The sequence below is a fragment of the Xenia sp. Carnegie-2017 genome, unplaced genomic scaffold, assembly GCF_021976095.1.
Source record: "Xenia sp. Carnegie-2017 unplaced genomic scaffold, XeniaSp_v1 HiC_scaffold_14, whole genome shotgun sequence".
In the NCBI taxonomy this organism is placed as follows: domain Eukaryota; kingdom Metazoa; phylum Cnidaria; class Anthozoa; order Malacalcyonacea; family Xeniidae; genus Xenia; species Xenia sp. Carnegie-2017.
The window spans coordinates 11,741,882-11,757,170 of NW_025813447.1; the positions used below are offsets into that span (position 1 = coordinate 11,741,882).

Below are 15,289 nucleotides of genomic sequence, written 5' to 3' on the forward strand. Positions count from 1 at the left end.
TAGAAGTATTTACCCATTTACATATAAAGTAAAATCATCATGTAAACGTTTGCTTTTCATTCACAAATACTATTCATCTAAACTTACCGAAAATTTTTCGTAAATTTATTAAAATCAACTGAAACGCTGACGACTATCGATCTAGCAATACCTAATATGAGCAAAATATTAGGCTAGTATATATCTCACTGACCTTTGCTCAAACTCTATGATAAATATGAAAGCAAATCATTGCAATTAACGTTTTTATGATTTTCCATGAAATATTAGAAACGTCTCGTTATCTAGATGTCACTATTCAGAAAAATATAGGAACTAAAGTTTTTAACGCATGAAGCTTGTAGTATAAAGCTGTTTTCAATGTACGAAAGCATTACGTGACTGGAAGTTAAAATAGCTCTTCAGCTTTTCGAAAAAGCAGTTTACGATTTTTTCATGAAATTCAAGTAAAACATTTTACTGAATGAAAATCAAATGATCAAACAAAATTCTGAGCGTCATGCAACTTCCTGTTGAAATAGTTTTGTTCATTGCATAATGCTCAGGAAAAATCTGAAGCTTGGTTCTTTGTCGACGTAAACACTGCTTATCCCATAAAATAACTTTACCTTTGTATTATTTAAATCAGAGACGATGGTCATCGTATAATTGATTAGAGAATCAAACGAAAAATTCTGCAATGCTTGAAACTTGCAACCATGCCTTTGTGAAAATATTACAAACTTTTTCAATGTTCCAGTCTAAACCGTTTATCATTAACATTTTCCCGTCGCAAAATGATCCACAACTTCCATAAAAATGATTTCAAACTACAGTTCTCGAGTTTCGTTTAAAATAACTGATTTGCATGCACTTATTACTATTGTTGAGTTGCAAAACAGAATAACTTTACTACTGCAAAGCAATTTCACCCACATCAACTGAGCAAGATGGAGATTTGCTCCCTGTATTTTGAAGTAACTATATACATGGGTGCATTTCATTTGAATGCAAAGTATTCATATTTTAAGCCAGACTAGCAAACACTCCTCGTTTTAAGTAGAATTTGCACAGAGTTCACTATTTATACACTACGTTATTGGTATTTGTAAATTATTAAGATTGCAATGTCTATAATGTTCTATCGTTAAAAACTGGGGTCATCAATGCATGGCTTCCACTAGTTAGCCTTAAGTTTTTTCATTCTCGTGAGACTTAAAAAGACAAAAAAAACGGTATTTTCTTTTGCTCATCATTCAATTTATTCTAAGTGTTATTTATTCTTGTGCTAATGTCAAAGCTAGTTTACCATGCTTTATTTATTGTCTTTAATTAATACTTTATCGGCACGTAGCTGGTGCTTTAGGCCCTTTCAAACATCAAACTTTAGATGAGCCAATCACATTTAAAATAAAAGATAATGAGGATGTTCATCTCATTTTCTTTTGTCTTTATGCGTTCGACGTTTGAAACAGGCCTCATTTTGTGAATGTAAATATTTTACTTTGGTATAAGAACTGGTATTACCATGAGTGTTTGTAGGACCAGTCAGACAAGGACAACACCTCCTTGTGTAACTTTGGCATTGCGTGAAAACTGCTCTATAGACATCTAAATCATACTTTGGATGTCAATGCTTTCAATGGATCAACTCAAATCATTTGAAAAGTAAATATCACAAGGAGTGGTTTGAGAATCGCAGAAGATAAAGAGTAAAGAAGGCAGCGAAGTAAGTGATATCACAACAACTTTTAAAATAAGAAAAAAAACTCTGTCGTTTGACATACATACTGAAATATCGGATGAAAATTCCATCTTAAAGTACCAAGAATATTCTTGACGTGCAACCATTCTCTTTAGATTTGCCAAACAATGTTGCTCGCCCACGCCGGCTGGTGCCAACAATAACTCTGATAAAATATTCTTTTGTATCAGACCACCATCATGGCTGAATTGCAAGTCAAGAATCTGTATGAAATACAGACGGTTAATGCATTTATAACGGACATATTTAGTCGTTAATGCGTTAATAACTCTATTATTTTATATTTATAGACTATAAAGTCTTCGTAAAGATGGCGCAGATGAAAGAAATAGATTATCCTTCGACAAAAAACATCCTTCTTCACTCTCGATATCAATTCCTTCGGACTGACTAGCAGAGAATTGTGCCTTCATGAAATGACGCTCTCATTTTATATTTCAAAGTCGATTTGTATATCTTGCTTTCGATATCAGCAACACTGTGAACTTTGGGATGAAAGGGATGTGTTTCGATAATGTTAACTGACTGGCATTTCTATACCATTGAGTAATGTTATAGAAGTTAGCACAAATCATTAAACATGCTAATTGACATGTTAATATGGAGGTGCTTCTTGTGAACGTTCAATGTTCGGACCTTGAATGTAAGATTAAAATATAATTTAATATATAATTGATTTATGGAAGGTACCAAAAGAAGTTGCAATACGCTGGCAGAGTATTGCAAAATCTCTACATTATATTTGGTCATTTTGAACTTGAAGTGATTACCGTATCAGTCAACAAGCTATCGACATTAAATATTTAATTAGTCGCTTTATTGTATCTATTATTGGCATGTTAAAACATTGAGGGATGTTATAACAGTGTCTTCGAAGCAGTTAAAAAGTCGTGAAGTGGATACAATCATTTACTGCAAAGTTATTTGAAATATCTGACAGCAATTTCATGCTAACATCGAAGTATGTCTTCCATGCAAATTTTGTAAAGAAAGAGTTTCGACAGAAATTTTAACAGATCATCTGCAAACACTGGTTTTACAAAATATATGAGCTTTAAAAGTTTTTCTTAATTGTTTTTGCAATTATTCTTACAGTTGTTCTTTCGTGGCAACAGTTCCAGATAAAACTGCGGTATGTGTTTGTTTGTGTGTTTATTTGTTTTGTCATCCCACTAACTTGTTATTCAGTATTTTTCAGATGCGGAGGACGAGAAGATGAAAGAAGTAGAAGTCAGGGCTGTAAGTTATTCTATCATTTATCAAATCTAAAAATTATATTGCTTTAGTCTCTTTTAGAACAGCGTAGCCATCCGTGGTCGATTAACGTTTCGTACCTCAATTGAAGGTAATTATTTTTACTTGTTTTTAGACTAAGTACTATCATTTGAAGATAGCATTTTTAGAAAGACAAAATTTTTGACTTCAATTCTTCGATCGGTGTTTGCAGATGATCAGTTGAAGATTTTGATCATGCCAAAAACATAAATATCTAGAGCAAAATCACATCTAAACACACTAACACAAAAATATACAAATAAATGGGTATTTGCGATATTCTAACTAAATTAGAGAGTTCCCTCGCTCTCTAATTTAGGAAAGAAGTTCAGCAAAAAGTCGATGTAATCCAAAATAGACTTCTGCCAACTATTTTGGAATACTTTTGCACAAAATTTCACGAAAGGCGTACATTAGAATGATTAGATTATCTTATCAATTCTTTGTAATTAAAATAAGATTCTGTATGTTTTTATAAAGTGTGCTTGAGTTGGATTATGACTGCATTGAAATAAAAAGCAAATATATGAAACATTCAAGTATATCCTAAATCAATATTAATTTAATTACAATTTGTTCATTCTTCCAGGTTATGTGGTTGTAGAGGGTATTAAATTTGATGGAAACGGTTGTTTGATATTGATTTTCGTTCATTATAGTCAGTTACCCGTTTGTACGCACCTCGTACCTATTTTTATCGATTCGTGCATACGTCTTTATGACGTTTTACACAAAACGAGGACTTACATATTTTGCACAGTGTTTCTTGATAATATGCAAGATAATCTATTCCAAAGGTATTAATATACTCTTAATGTATGCTCCCGAGGGAAATAGTGAGTTTGTTGTCCAATGGTTTGTCTCGAGAAACATTGTGACTCTAGGAAACTCACTATTTCCCTCGGGAGCATACATTACATTAAGTCTACATTATATTTCAGTTAATTTGATGCCAGACTATTGAAATGCTTAAAAAGATTTTCTAATGGAACTAGCCGACAATTACCAACTTACAGAGAATCATTAGCACAAATTACGTGTGAATTGAGTTAGTTGGAGCCGCTGGCTGGCTCGTTACACAACAGCTCATGATATTATTGTCATTCATTACTTTAAAAGATAATTGTTTTCACAGTTAGTGAACACTACACTATTTACACAGAGAGAGCTAAAGTCAAGCTGGCTATACTAATATTTATATTATATCTATATTTATATAAGTACATATTTGAAAAAATGTTGCAAAACCTTTAGCCACTAACACATAACTTTGGTAAACAATAGTGTGGATGGTTGTGAAAGTTTAGACATTTTGTAGGAAATCGAAATTTCTCGTTTCATTATTTACTTATTTTTAGTAAAGCCACGTAGTCACACACATTCCAGCAATTGACATGACAATCACGAGAAAGACTCTTTATTCTGTGGTTTAATTTTAATCATTGCCACTTCGCAGAAACAAATAAAACATCTTGAACGTTTTTGAAGCTTTACGAAGTTACTTTCCATTCCTTTTCGCAAATATTTTCTTTAGGCACTTGAGGTAAGTGTTCTTAAAGTTTTAGTAGCGAAAAACCAGTTATCTGTGAAAATATGAACTTTCGATTTAGAAAATTTGTTTACATTTAATTATTTATATGTTTCATTGTACATCACTAAACACGAAGATTTTAATCAGAATGAAATGTTTTTAACCGACTGTTCATCTGAATATCAAAAGTGAGAGGAAACCATACATTGCTTGATTAGTGCTGTAGTTTTGAAAATAAAATGGAAAACTCAATAATTGGCAAAACAATATTCGCCGGCCACTCCTGCCAAATATATGAATTTTAGATTTTTATTAGCATCGATCCATCTACTGGTCTTCTCTTGAGTTCTCCCGAAAATCATGTACGTTTGCATAAGTCTGTGCAAACACAAATCGAAAAACACTTTTTATTTTTTAAAGGAAGTGTTCAAGGTATAAATATGAAAATAATACGCTTTTCATTTATAATGCAAAGTTGCAATATTTTACTGATAATTTGCGCTTCAATTCTCTTCATCTTTGTGTCAAAAGTTTAGAAAAACATAGTTGTTTTCTCTGTAGACGCTGCATCGCTTAAGCCGGAGACGCTTCGATGAAAAGCAATTGCTTTGCATAGAAGTGATTGAGTATCATCGCACTCTGACTCAGGATATTACAATTATCTTAAAATGTAATATACAGGGTGATCAAAAAATAAAGACTTCTAAGTTGCATTAAAACGTTTTAATTTGTAATATTATGGCGTCGCCAGCTCAATAAGTGAGGGGAAAGTATTTATGGTCATTCATGTCTTTTCATTAGTTTTGAATTTTCATTGTAGTTACACTTGTATTTTTAAATCTTAGTTACAAAGTCGAGACAAGATATAGAAGATAGTGGATGACTTCATGTAATTGAGCGAATGGATAATCGTGACAATTATATTGAGATAAAGAAAGAAAGAGACCAACTTTTACATGAATTAAATGTGTTGAAGACAGAAAACGAAAATCTTAAAACTACACAATGTCGGTTAGAGATTGAAGTAAATAATCATAAAGAGAGCATCGAACTTCATAAAGAAATGAGTTTGTCTCTATGGAACTCTTATGAAGAAGAAACACAATCTCTTAAGTTTAATTCTGCGGTTCTCTTCAACCAAGTTGAAGAATTGCGTCTAAAGCTGCTTCAAATTGAACATCATAACGCCGAAATGGAATCAATAATTCAAAAACATGAGGAAGACAAAATAGCTTTGAGCGAGATTATTCAGATGCACGAGCATAATATTAAAGAAAATGATCAAAAATATGAGAAGGAGAGTGAACAACTTAAAATGCAAATAGAAACTTTATTTAAAGAAAAAGAAGAGCACGAGAAGGAAAAAAGACAGCTAGAAGAAAAGGGAAAACAACGTTGTGACGAGCTGCAAAGAGAGATACGCCTACATCGTCTAATGCAAAGAATAGCACAACAAGATTTTGATCAAGTCAAAAAGGAAAATGAGCAACTCCAAGAGCATAATAGTCAGTTACAACTTGATAACCAGAAACTACAGGAAGATGGCAGTGATCTGAAAAACGAAAATTCTCAACTTCAAGACCAAATAAGCCAGATTAAAAAAGGATTTGTTGAGAGTGGTGACGTGACCATTACAGACAAAAAATTAGGTAATGGTGCGTATGGTGCTGTTTACATTGGCCATTATCGTGGAAATGAAGTTGCTGTAAAACAGTTTCATGATATTCTGTACAGTTCTTACAACAGAAATCTATTTGAACGTGAAATAACAATAGCTTCACAATGTTTTCATCGCAACGTACTGCAATTTATCTGCGCAACAAAAAATGAAGACAACAAGCTAATGATTGTAACCGAGTTGATGGACAAATCTTTGCGACAACTACTGGAAGAAAATGTTGAACATTCACGCATTGAGGTGAAATTAATTGCATTGGATGTGGCACAAGGATTAAGCTACCTACATTCTAAAATTCCAAAACCAATCATTCATCGAGATCTCAGCAGTGCAAACGTCTTACTGGAAATGCACAATGACAGAGTTCATGTTAGAAAAGCTAAAATAGCTGATTATGGTTCAGCAAACTTCAAGTCATTTAGCGTTACACATAATCCTGGCTGTATATCTTACAGTGCCCCTGAAGCATCATCCTCAAAGCAGAATACTAAGGTAACTTTTCATGGGAAAAAAGTTGATTTTTTCAAGTGAATTTGACTCTTTCAGAATTTACAATATTTTGCATGCAATAAGAGACCAAGGGATTCGCTAAATAAGTAGTAGCTGTATATTTAAAGTTCAAAATATCTTTATAACAATGAATACAATTGACAGAATAGAACCTTGTCATTTATTGGTCATTCTTTCACTCAGTTTTGTATTCCAGGAAACAAAGATGATTGTATCTGCTTTATTGCAACAGTACAGAAACAGCTTTAAAAATCATATAAACCATATATATTCCTGCAACACTATTTTTTTAATCCCCTTAATATTGGATAACGATTTCAACGTTTATCTTTATTTTTCAGTAACACTATCTTAACATTATTTGCTAATTCAACGAAAAATAATTAACGCAAAAAGAAAAGAAAATAGCCTGCCCTTCAGATTTAAATCAAAAAATAAAAAATTAAGATCACGTACTTTTCTATAGAAGGCAAAGAGAACAGTCTGGATTGAAATTTCTGCTAAACATACCAAACTTAAAGTAAAAATTTTAATCAAAAGTAAATAACGTTTTTTGTATAGCTGGATGTTTACAGTTATGGCGTTCTTGTATGTGAGATGTGTTTGTGCAAAGCACCTGAAACCACCCACAACGAACGTGTCAACTGCATTCAAAAAATACCCGATGCCAAAATAAGAGAGATGGTGATTAATGCAGTGCAAGAAGAACCCGAAAAAAGAAGAAATATGTGCGATGTTATCAAATTTTGGGAAAATTTTCAAAAACAATGACAGTGATCAAAGCTTCCTCTAAATTACAAAGGAAATGAATAGTAATTGTTTTCATTTAGCATTATAGGTGTAGGCATAGCTGCTAATGGGGAGGGAGGGCATTCGTGCAGTTTTGACCAATAATAAATCATGACAATGTTTTACCAATAGTTTCTTGTTATGGAGTGAACAATTCCTTATTATGTATACATTATTTCTCATTTGTAAATATTATCTTATATTTTTTATTTACACTCCGTATTCACTGGAAGTCGAAAGCAAGTATATTAAAAGCAAAGAACGCTTAACAATTGATTTACGTTCGGTATTCGCATGCAGATCAGTGATGCAGACTCACTTGCTCCCAAGCGATGAAAAGAGCCTATACCAATGTATATCTAACATGAAGTATGACGTTTCAAGATAGAAGCTGATAGACGCTGACCATTAGTGAAAGTTCTCAACTTAAATCACAAATCATTGTGACCAACAGTTTGTTCTATACTTATAATCCACAATAAAGCGTTTATTTGGTTCGCTTTTGTAGCTATTGAAAATAGAAAATATGGTATTTTAATTAATGCTTCATTTCACACATGTTTGATGTCATTTATATGCAATAATTGTATAATTTAAACAGGAGATTTTTGTAATGGTTCGACGAGCCAAGTTGACAATGTTTCTTGATTGCACTGAATCTACGACTGTTTCTGAGTTAAAGAAAATGGTTGAGGGCATTACAAAGATGTCGCCTGAAGATCAGAGACTATACAAAGATGAGCAACCACTTGATGATACTAAAACATTGGGAGATTATGGTTTCACCAGTGTGACAGCAAGACCTCAAAGTCCTGCCATGATTGGCTTAGCCTGTAAAATTGAAGGTAGTGTCTTGGATATGGTTAACTGTATCAACCAATGGTATCAACAGGACAATAATATTTGTTTGATTGGGTTAACAGTATCTATCAGAGATTGACATTGTTTAATTTTTTCTGGTTTTATGCATACATACACAATTGTAACTTAGAACTATAAAATTGCAAAGTACAATTGCCTTTTTTAAACTTACAACATCATATACTGTAATGGAAGAGTAGAATACTGTTAGTTTTTAGGTTATCATAATTAGGCAAGGTAAAGTTTGGAATTTTTGTTCAGAGATCATGAGATAGCAAAGTTAGATTTCTTGGATGTTTTTCATTTTGTTAGTGACAGATTGGTTAATGTTCTCTCTTAAGTTATGTTCTTTTCACATTTCATCCCTGATTTTTCTGTTTGTGTTTTATGTCTGTAAATGTTACTGTTAAATGACTTTTTCTGGCTGAAACTATAGTTAGATGGGTATAAATGTTCGCATCATTCATTGTATTTAGGTACTGATGATTGGGAGACCCTTAACATTGCAGATCTATCAACACCACCCGACCCCCCAGATGTAATGATGCCTCAAGATGGAAACAGTGCAGAAGCCAAGTGAACTCTGAAATAACATGTAGACTTTATGTAAGATTATGTAGCAAAAGTGGTGTGTATTTCGAGATTAAACCTGGAGCATTCTTGGCTATTCGTATAACATTATGAATTACCCACTAAAGGCAGCTATCTCTTCTATGATAGCATCATTTTTAATGACTTATCTTATCACAATAGAGTGTTGGTCACAATAAAATTTGTTAAGCTTGCTCTTGTGGAATGATTCTTCTTATTAATATGGTTGTGTAAGATGTATAGTTTAGTTTTGCACAGTTTAAGTTCTGAGGAAAATGTGATTGAAATATGCACTGTTTATTAACAGTACAATTGTGCCAATATTTTGTAAATAAACAGTACATAATGTAGAAATCTTTGGTCAAAGTTATTTGAACAGGTGGCATGAGAATGTTTCGTGTGTGGGAGACATCACTAACTACAGTGAATGTCAATGATAACATTAAGAATACCAATTTTTCATTCATTGAAGTCGTATCTATAATATAATATCATGTCGAATATTTGCTCAAAATACGTCTGTGGATTACAATAAGGTCTGTGGACTACAATAAGGTCTGTGGATTACAATAAGGTCTGTGGATTACAATAAGGTCTGTGGATTACAATAAGGTCTGTGGATTACAATAAGGTCTGTGGATTACAATAAGATCTGTGGGTAACAATAAGGTCTGTGGATTACAATATGATCCGTGGATTACAATAAGGTCTGTGGATTACATCGAAGTCTTTCAACCAAACTTAGATCACTGGCATAAACAATATATTTTTTGTAAATAGTTGCGTCAAAACATTGCACATTTGTTTATTACTAACTACAGACGGGAATGTTATATTCTAATAAAAAATGAGAGAGAATGGCTATTGCTATTATTAAAGAGATTCCATCATTTTTTGCTTGAGTAGTTTTAAAGACAACTCATAAAAATTCTAGTAATGCAAGTGAAAAGACTTTTTCTCATTCGAAAGTCGTTCTCGTTCTGGTCGCGAGTCAAAAACTCTAAAATATCAAAATGACAATTCTTCCTCTTCTAGTCAACTGCTCGACTTCCTTCGTTGCGCCACATCGTAAGCGACGATGTCTTGTGCAGCAGTAACTAATTGCACCACACTTACCAATTGTTTGACAAAAAATATAGGAAAGTTAATGTACGCCAACAATGACCACAAACCAATTGGTGTTGCGTTTATTTCGAAAACTAAAGAAAAGTTGATATTTCTTGAATTGATATTATGCATTTACGGAAATTTGCTGACGTTTCTCATGACGTCACATAATAATACTTGATGATAATTACCTTTTGGTCCATTAGAAAAGTGTAAGAGGTATAAGAGCAAAAGGAAAAGTTCATTCCCAGCACACATGAAGAACAAGAAAGGCTAGAAATTGTGAAAGGTTGATATTGTTTTTATAAGTGTTTATTTAGTGTTGTCTCTTCGCTATCGTTGATGCAGTCATGAATTTACTTAATAGATAACAGCTTGCTTACCCTTGATATATAATACAGCTTGAGAATGAAATTTGACGATTTTTTATGAGTTTGATCTCCTTTGATAAGTGAACTAAATAGAAAACAAAACATTTTAACACTGTTGTAATCTTTTCCATGTTTTTTCTTAAATCCAATTGAGAACATATTAGAATATATATGATACAAAAAGGTACATGTTCCTGCACAAAGGTACATCTAAACTGGGAGAGATTATTGACAATGAGCTAAAACAAGACTTACCTATACATGTGCAACCAGTGACTGCTGATGTCCAGTGAGATAAGAAATTGAAACACAACACGATAAGTTGGGTAAAAGTTACTGAGCATCAAAATTAGACAAGCACTCGCACATCTAAAAATTTCGAAATAAATATCTTTATCAGACAAGGGAGGTATAGTTTTATGAGATATCGTTTATATTTAGTAGGTATAGTTTTATGAAGGTCAAATTCACTTTATGTACCTTCAAAATAATATTTTGAAATTTTTATACAAAAGATGATCACATGCACTTGGCAATATAAAATTATATTGATATGAATTTATTTACCTGTCAGTCAGCATATCTAACATGGCTCCAAACTTTGAAGCTGCAATGATTATTACAATAAAATAATTTAAATCCCACATCCAAACTAAAAATCTTCTTCAACTATTCGTGAATTCTTCCTTTAAATGTTTTTGGCAGATAAGCTGATGACTGCCTTTACATATGAATTTTATCACCATTACAATGAAATTTACGACCACTATAATGGACTGTATAAACAGTATAATGAACTTTAGAACCAATATAATGAACTTTTTCACCAATATAATGAACTTTTGAACAATTATAATATACTTTAGAACCACTATAACGAAATTTTTAACTCTTACATTCAATCGTATAACCATTATACAGTACAATGAACTTTAGAACCTTTTACAATTTTTCTAACAATAAAGTGTTATGAAGCAGTAAAGTTCATTACAGTGGTTATAAATTGAATTATAACAGTTATATAGTGTGATAAAAATCTTTACTCTGTCCTAAAAGTCTTGCAAAATGACCATCAAATTCGTCCAACAGGAAACTTATCATGTAGAAAACAAAAAATAGGATGGGTCTGTCAGCCATGTAGTTGAAGGAAACAAACGCAAAGATTATACGAGCATACCCTAGGATTTAAAGATAAAAAAAAGGTATAACTGATAACTGAGATACACTTATAACCGAAGAGGCGATTCGCTCAAATCTACATGTAGTCAGATTGGTCGGCAGGTCCAGTATTTTTAGCGGCGAGATTACTAATCTTGCCAATCTGTGGAATCTAAATGAATATCCACTTTTTAGTCCACTTGTTTAGTAAATCACCCAGTTAAAATGGTGATCAAATAACCTTTGATGCTTTAATAAATTTACTGACTGTCAAATGGCAATGATTATATTTAGAATATATGCTATTTGTACAGATAATATGTAACAGAATAATATATTGTGTTCTTTGAGTTCGTTAGTGGACAGCCTTCTTAATTTAGTTATCTAGAGCATATGCTCAAAGAAAATGTTATAACTTAACTTATAAGCGTTATGTATACTATATCACCTGAATGAAAAGACTGGGGATATGGTGATGTCTTATAATTGTTAAGGTCGTTTGCTCTCCTTTTCGCCGTTGCATTTATAAGGTTATCTTGTAATGTTACTTTTATCTTTAAAATCCTTTTAATAATGGTCTTTTTTACATACATTTATAAGTCAAATATGTATATGTATTCAATTTTGTAAATAGCTACTGAAAAGCCCTATAGGGAGTACCTATTGTTAGTCATTAAAGTTCAAAGTTCATTAAGGGTGATAAAAATACGAAAGTTAACGTCCCATAAAATCAAGCAATTTTATTCATTATTAGAACATACTATGCAGTATGCCTTGCGATGTAAACAGTTGAGACGATTACATATTGATACGAAAGCAAACTTAGTGGTCTAACGCTATCTTTCATATAATAAACATGAAATTTTCAAATTTTTGTTCAAATAAGCTGTTAAAATAAAAAATTAGCCATTAAATGCAGCTTTTTCTACGTAGTGGATTATTTTCACCTGATCATGTCACCAGATCTGAATTGATGCATGTTTAACGACCAGAACGGTATGGCATTTAACATGTTTCGTACAAAGTAGCCTTAACGGTTATCGTTGACTTTTGACAAAAAACTATCACTTCTTCAAAGCTTCAAAAACCTTTTCTAACTCCAAAGTGGTCCTTTCACTATTACAACGATTTTTTTTGGATTAACTTTCGATTAACTTTTAAAACGTCTCTTGGTGAGTTATAGCACGTACAATTATTAAACGCAATTATTAGGTCAAAAATAAAGACGAAACTGAACGAACTATGACACGTGGAGGAAAATTGCGAGTTGCAATAGGACTGACAAGTACTACAACTTCATTTTATGCGTAAATATCAATTTTCTTAAAAGAACTCAAGCTAACTAAAAATAATTGAAAATTATTAAATATTTTCACAAGGTTGTCGAAACGTCAGTCAACAACAACAAAACACTCCTTCTCAGGACTATACCAACCTGGACGATCTACATCTACAAATATGTAACGATACTCCGGGTTCAAACCATTTACTTTACAACCTATTATATGTTAAAAAACAGTAGGTGACAGTACATGAAAGCAGATGAAAGCAGATAACGTTACGGAGATGAGATCACATTCCAATCTTTTATAGTAAAAATGGCGCAAGATTAGATTTACAAATCGCAGTCATATCTTTTATATGATAAGAGATAAATAGCGTTAGACTAAGTTCGCTTTCGTATCAATATCACAATACGTTATTGTTTCAATTGTTTACGTCGGGGGCATAGTATGTTCTAGTAATGAATATACTTTATTACACTAACAAAAACAATGGTGAAGTATAGAGCAAGGAATGGCCGTTTTTATGCTTAAGACGGATAATACGTCTGGACGAGTTATACGTCTGGACGTTTTAAATCCGTCCAGCATAAAGACGGGTCGGCTTAACTCAAAACTAAACGGCAAAATTGATCGAGACTAGTTAATAACTTTAGTTCGTCCGTCAAGACGAATTAAACGCTAAAGTCGTCTAGACGGTTAATTCTCTTATGGTCGTCTTTATCCTTACGACGATTTAAGAGAGACGCATTAAAAGAAATTCGTCATAAGTCGTCCAGACGTACTAACCGTGTTAAGCATAAAAACGGCCAATGATCTGAACAAATATCATTCTAAGGTATTTTAAAAACACCACCATATCCCCAGTCTTTTCATTCGGGTGATATAATATACCTATCGCTTGTAAGTTAAGTTATAACATTTTCTTTGAACATATGCTCTAGATCAGGGGTCTCCAAACTTTACAGCCAGAGGGCCACATGAACTTTCATTCAGCATGTTGAGGGCCGACGAACCGTATACCTCTGGTCAAAGAGCGAATGTTTTAATAAAACTCTAGCTAGTTGGCTTGCGTCATAACGTGAAATTTCTGCACAAAGTTTATTTTGTTTAATAGTTTTTTTTTCTCAAGTGTCTCTGCGGGCCGGATTGAGAGGCCTAACGGGCCACATCTGGCCGCGGGCCGTAGTTTGGAGACCCCTGCTCTAGATAAGAAGACTGTCCACTAACGGAACTCGTAGAACACAATATATTATTCTGTTATATATAATTTGTATGAATAGCATATATTCCAAATATAACGCCGTTCATTGCCATTTGACAATCAATAAATTTAATTAAAATATCAAATGTTATTTGATCACAATTTTGAATGCGTGATTTAAAAAAACGGTGGACTGAAACTAGTATTCATCCAGATTCCCCAGATTGGGTGAGATAAGTAATGTGGCCACTAAATATTTAACCTGACGACCAATCTGACAGTATTTATACAAAGTAGATTTGAGCGAAACAGGTGAACCGTAACATTCACAAGGACATATGCAAAATATATATCACTCAAAATATTTTTCTGCTTACCAATCAAATTGGGAACAAACAAGAACACATTTTCAGTCATTATAACTTCTTTACGGAAAAATTCACTGGAATAAGAATCCAAAGAATCCCAGTGGAGAAATCTTTAATTGAGGTCGATGATTCGCTTCAATTACACATTTAATTATTTTAATACCTTCGTTTTACCATTGAATACCTTTAATTCATAACTTTGTTCCATATATAGTAGCAATTACCTAATAAGGAAAACGTTTCAAGTCAAACAGAGCGCTATCCAGCATGTTGAGGGCCGACGAACCGTATACCGCTGGTCAAAGAGCGAATATTTTAATAAAACGAAGTACATAACACAAGCTTCATTAGTTAAGAAAATATTTATTCAAAATGTAAAGGTTAAATTTCAACCAAGTGTAATATCATAACAAAATCACAATTAGTCTGTTCAGTTTTCTCAATGTGAGTGGTGAAATTGGCTTTCTTAAGTGTCTCTGCGGGCCGGATTGAGAGGCCCAACGGGCCACATCTGGCCCGCGGGCCGTAGTTTGGAGACCCCTGGTTTAGAGGAGTGCAATTTATCGTAGATACCAGGGCAAAAATAGGAAACATAGAGCAAAAATAGGAAACACAGAGCAAAAAAAGGAAACACAGTGCAAAAAAATAAATACAGTGCAATTTATTTTTGAAAAATGCGCTCCTGATTGATTAGTGATAAAAAGAAGTGTTCTAAGAAACGGAGCAATTACAATGGCTAGCGTAGGTTTTAAGTATATTTTCTTTCGCGAACGAGTTTACAGTTCACAGTTTGCAAAGTGTTTCTGGATGAAAATAAGA

General features: G+C 32.8%; 3 protein-coding genes and 1 long non-coding RNA gene across 5 annotated transcripts; 3 read left to right on the forward strand and 1 right to left on the reverse strand.

Moving 5' to 3' along the window:
- The first annotated feature begins 2,701 nt into the window (after positions 1 to 2,701).
- Positions 2,702 to 3,016, forward strand: LOC124434645. Its single transcript, XR_006944850.1, has 2 exons — positions 2,702 to 2,876; positions 2,943 to 3,016. It is a non-coding gene; the product is annotated as an uncharacterized LOC124434645 (long non-coding RNA).
- Positions 3,017 to 4,396: 1,380 nt separating this feature from the next.
- On the forward strand, positions 4,397 to 7,796 carry LOC124434834 (probable serine/threonine-protein kinase DDB_G0271682). 2 transcript variants are annotated; one of them, XM_046984758.1, is made up of 3 exons: positions 4,397 to 4,562; positions 5,396 to 6,720; positions 7,300 to 7,796. In XM_046984758.1, the coding sequence occupies exons 2-3, from the start codon at positions 5,452 to 5,454 to the stop codon at positions 7,507 to 7,509; spliced, it is 1,479 nt and encodes a 492-aa protein (XP_046840714.1). In that variant the 5' UTR covers positions 4,397 to 4,562; positions 5,396 to 5,451; the 3' UTR covers positions 7,510 to 7,796. The 2 variants fall into 2 exon arrangements, with proteins under 2 accessions (XP_046840714.1, XP_046840715.1); XM_046984759.1 differs by lacking the exon at positions 4,397 to 4,562 and adding an exon at positions 4,718 to 4,738.
- Positions 7,797 to 7,941: 145 nt separating this feature from the next.
- LOC124434839 (elongin-B-like) lies at positions 7,942 to 9,173 on the forward strand. Its single transcript, XM_046984764.1, has 3 exons — positions 7,942 to 8,056; positions 8,129 to 8,372; positions 8,865 to 9,173. The coding sequence occupies exons 1-3, from the start codon at positions 8,054 to 8,056 to the stop codon at positions 8,966 to 8,968; spliced, it is 351 nt and encodes a 116-aa protein (XP_046840720.1). The 5' UTR covers positions 7,942 to 8,053; the 3' UTR covers positions 8,969 to 9,173.
- Positions 9,174 to 9,725: 552 nt separating this feature from the next.
- On the reverse strand, positions 9,726 to 14,604 carry LOC124434838 (CDP-diacylglycerol--inositol 3-phosphatidyltransferase-like). The gene is made up of 7 exons (XM_046984763.1): positions 14,480 to 14,604; positions 11,501 to 11,635; positions 11,025 to 11,064; positions 10,713 to 10,826; positions 10,470 to 10,542; positions 10,278 to 10,359; positions 9,726 to 10,178 (listed from the first exon to the last, which is right to left on the reverse strand). Exons 1-7 carry the CDS (start codon positions 14,517 to 14,519, stop codon positions 10,015 to 10,017), a joined length of 648 nt encoding a protein of 215 aa, XP_046840719.1. The 5' UTR covers positions 14,520 to 14,604; the 3' UTR covers positions 9,726 to 10,014.
- Between the last annotated feature and the right edge of the window lie 685 nt (positions 14,605 to 15,289).